At 36.8% G+C, this 2,049-nt stretch overlaps 1 protein-coding gene across 1 annotated transcript in view; it reads left to right on the top strand.

Moving 5' to 3' along the window:
- The window catches only part of LOC107295844 (sex comb on midleg-like protein 2), a 37,302-nt gene that overhangs the window by 4,461 nt on the left and 30,792 nt on the right, over window positions 1-2,049 (top strand). Inside the window, exon 2 of the mRNA XM_015825182.1 lies at window positions 908-1,111. Within this exon, the coding sequence (XP_015680668.1) occupies window positions 908-1,111 (204 nt within the window). The remainder of the gene's footprint in view (window positions 1-907; window positions 1,112-2,049) is intronic.

Raw genomic sequence — 2,049 nt, 5'->3', positions numbered from 1 at the left:
GGGCTCCGGAGGAGTTCTCACCTACATCGTCCACATGGGACGACTCGGGAACTCAACTCCTACCCCGGGCAGCTCACCTATCCCCTTATGCCCAGGGGAAGGGTATCAAGCCGTTTGACAGCTGATGCTGGCTGTCAAAACGGCTTTTACGCTAAAACAGGCGGGAGGCAGCAAACAGCTGCGTCCGACGAGGTCGCCTTCCACCGGAAGTCTCTTTTCTTTTTTATCCCCATTGTGTTTCCTGGCTATGTATACCTTTATTATCCTTGTCCCTGTATCATCTTTGCTAAACATTTTAATCTATTTTAATCTTCCCAGAGCAGAAAAAATAATTTCTTTCCTACTGCTAATCGTTGTTTGGCATCTTTGCTTCTGTTTTAGTCCAGCTGTTTAGTTATTTTGCTTTAAATTGTAAACAACTTATTTCAAGATTCTATGCTGTGAATGAATTCAATGTGATTTTGACAAAATATTTGCATATTCCCTGTAAGGTTTTGGAAGTAAAATCTTGGAGTGCTTCAGGGAGGGATGAGAGGATCAGATGTTTGATAAAGGAAAACAAAATGAAGACTGTTTACATTGAAAAGATTCTATTTTCTCTTTAATTCTGGGAAATGTAGCAAAAAACAGGACTGGAAGTGCAATTAATGTACCGTGTACCGTACTTATGTACCGTACTTATTGTGGACATTGTAGTTCATTTGAATGTACTCCAAGTGAAATTTTGGGATTCCAGTTCCTTTTGGTGTTATAAGGCAAAGCAAGAATTACTTGGGTAAGAAAGATGGTAGACAAAGATGAGTTTTCTTTGTTCATTTGTCAGAACCTAAATTTTATGCCACTGGGATGCCTTTAAAGTAGATAAAGATGTATTCTACATTGTGTTTTGTTCTGTTCTGTTTTTTAGTTTGTGTCTATGTTAACAAGCACGGAAATTCTGGGCCTCATCTTGATAAAAAGAAAATTCAGCAACTTCTTGATCACTTTGGACCAGGTCCTGTGAATGTAGTACTTCAGCAGGCTGTCCAAGCTTGTGTAGATTGTGCCTATCAATCAAAAATTGTCTTTGGATTCCTCAAGGCTGGGCATCATGCAGGAGAGATTATTACTGGTACATTATTTTATCTGATTTATATTTAGACTTCAACTTTGGGCATAGATTGCATTTGTGAATAACAAATCAGCAACTCTGCTTTATCTTCTGTTAAGAATGTCTATGGAGATTCTCACTCATCCAGGTCATGGTTGTCCCAAAGATGCTTTTTTTAAGGCAACTTTCTTTATTTTTCCTTGAAGTTGTTTCGTTTCTCATCCAAGAAGATTCTTGGATGAGAACTGAAACAGCTTTTTAAATGAGAACTGAAACATCTTCAAGGAAAAACAGAGAAAGTCTAGTTGTCTTTTGAAAAAGCACCTTTGGGATTCTGCTAAGAATGAATATTTTCATTTCAATGATCCCTTTAGGTTTGTGAGTCTTGATTATTTAGCTAATTGTGCCCAATTTAATATTATATGAAGCTTTTTATTTCCAGTTGGCTTTACCCTTTTATACAAAGAGGTGAAAACAAATGAGTTTTTTTCTCACTAGCATAATGTTGACATGCAGAATAATCCAGACTTCTGGCCTGTTAATTGCACGTGCGATACAATTAGTGATTCTTGTAAACTAACCACACTAAATCAATATTAAAAAAAACAGTAGGAGATAGCAGAATCAATATTTTGAAAGCCAATAAAAACTCTGTATGCTTGATAATGACAAAACCTCTAACTTCCTTTATTATTAAATGAGTTATTTATTTATTTATTTATTTAATTTATTTATTTAATTTAATTTATATGCCGCCCTTCTCCCGACGGGACTCAGGGCGGCGCACAACATACTTAAAACCAAAAAATATATACAATCCCCCCCTTAAAACCGAATTAAACCAAATTTAAAGTTGCGTCTTCCAAATTCCTAAAAAACCCAGTATAAAATCCACCCTAGGTCAGGTCCGCTTGCTGAAAGAGCCATGTCTTGAGGGCGCGACGGAAGGTAAGGAGATC

This window comes from Protobothrops mucrosquamatus, unplaced genomic scaffold, assembly GCF_001527695.2.
Source record: "Protobothrops mucrosquamatus isolate PMUCROS unplaced genomic scaffold, P.Mucros_1.0 scaffold_198, whole genome shotgun sequence".
NCBI classification, from domain to species: Eukaryota; Metazoa; Chordata; class Lepidosauria; order Squamata; family Viperidae; genus Protobothrops; species Protobothrops mucrosquamatus.
Note: the sequence above shows the minus strand (reverse complement) of the source record. Positions and strands in the feature narration are given on the sequence as shown.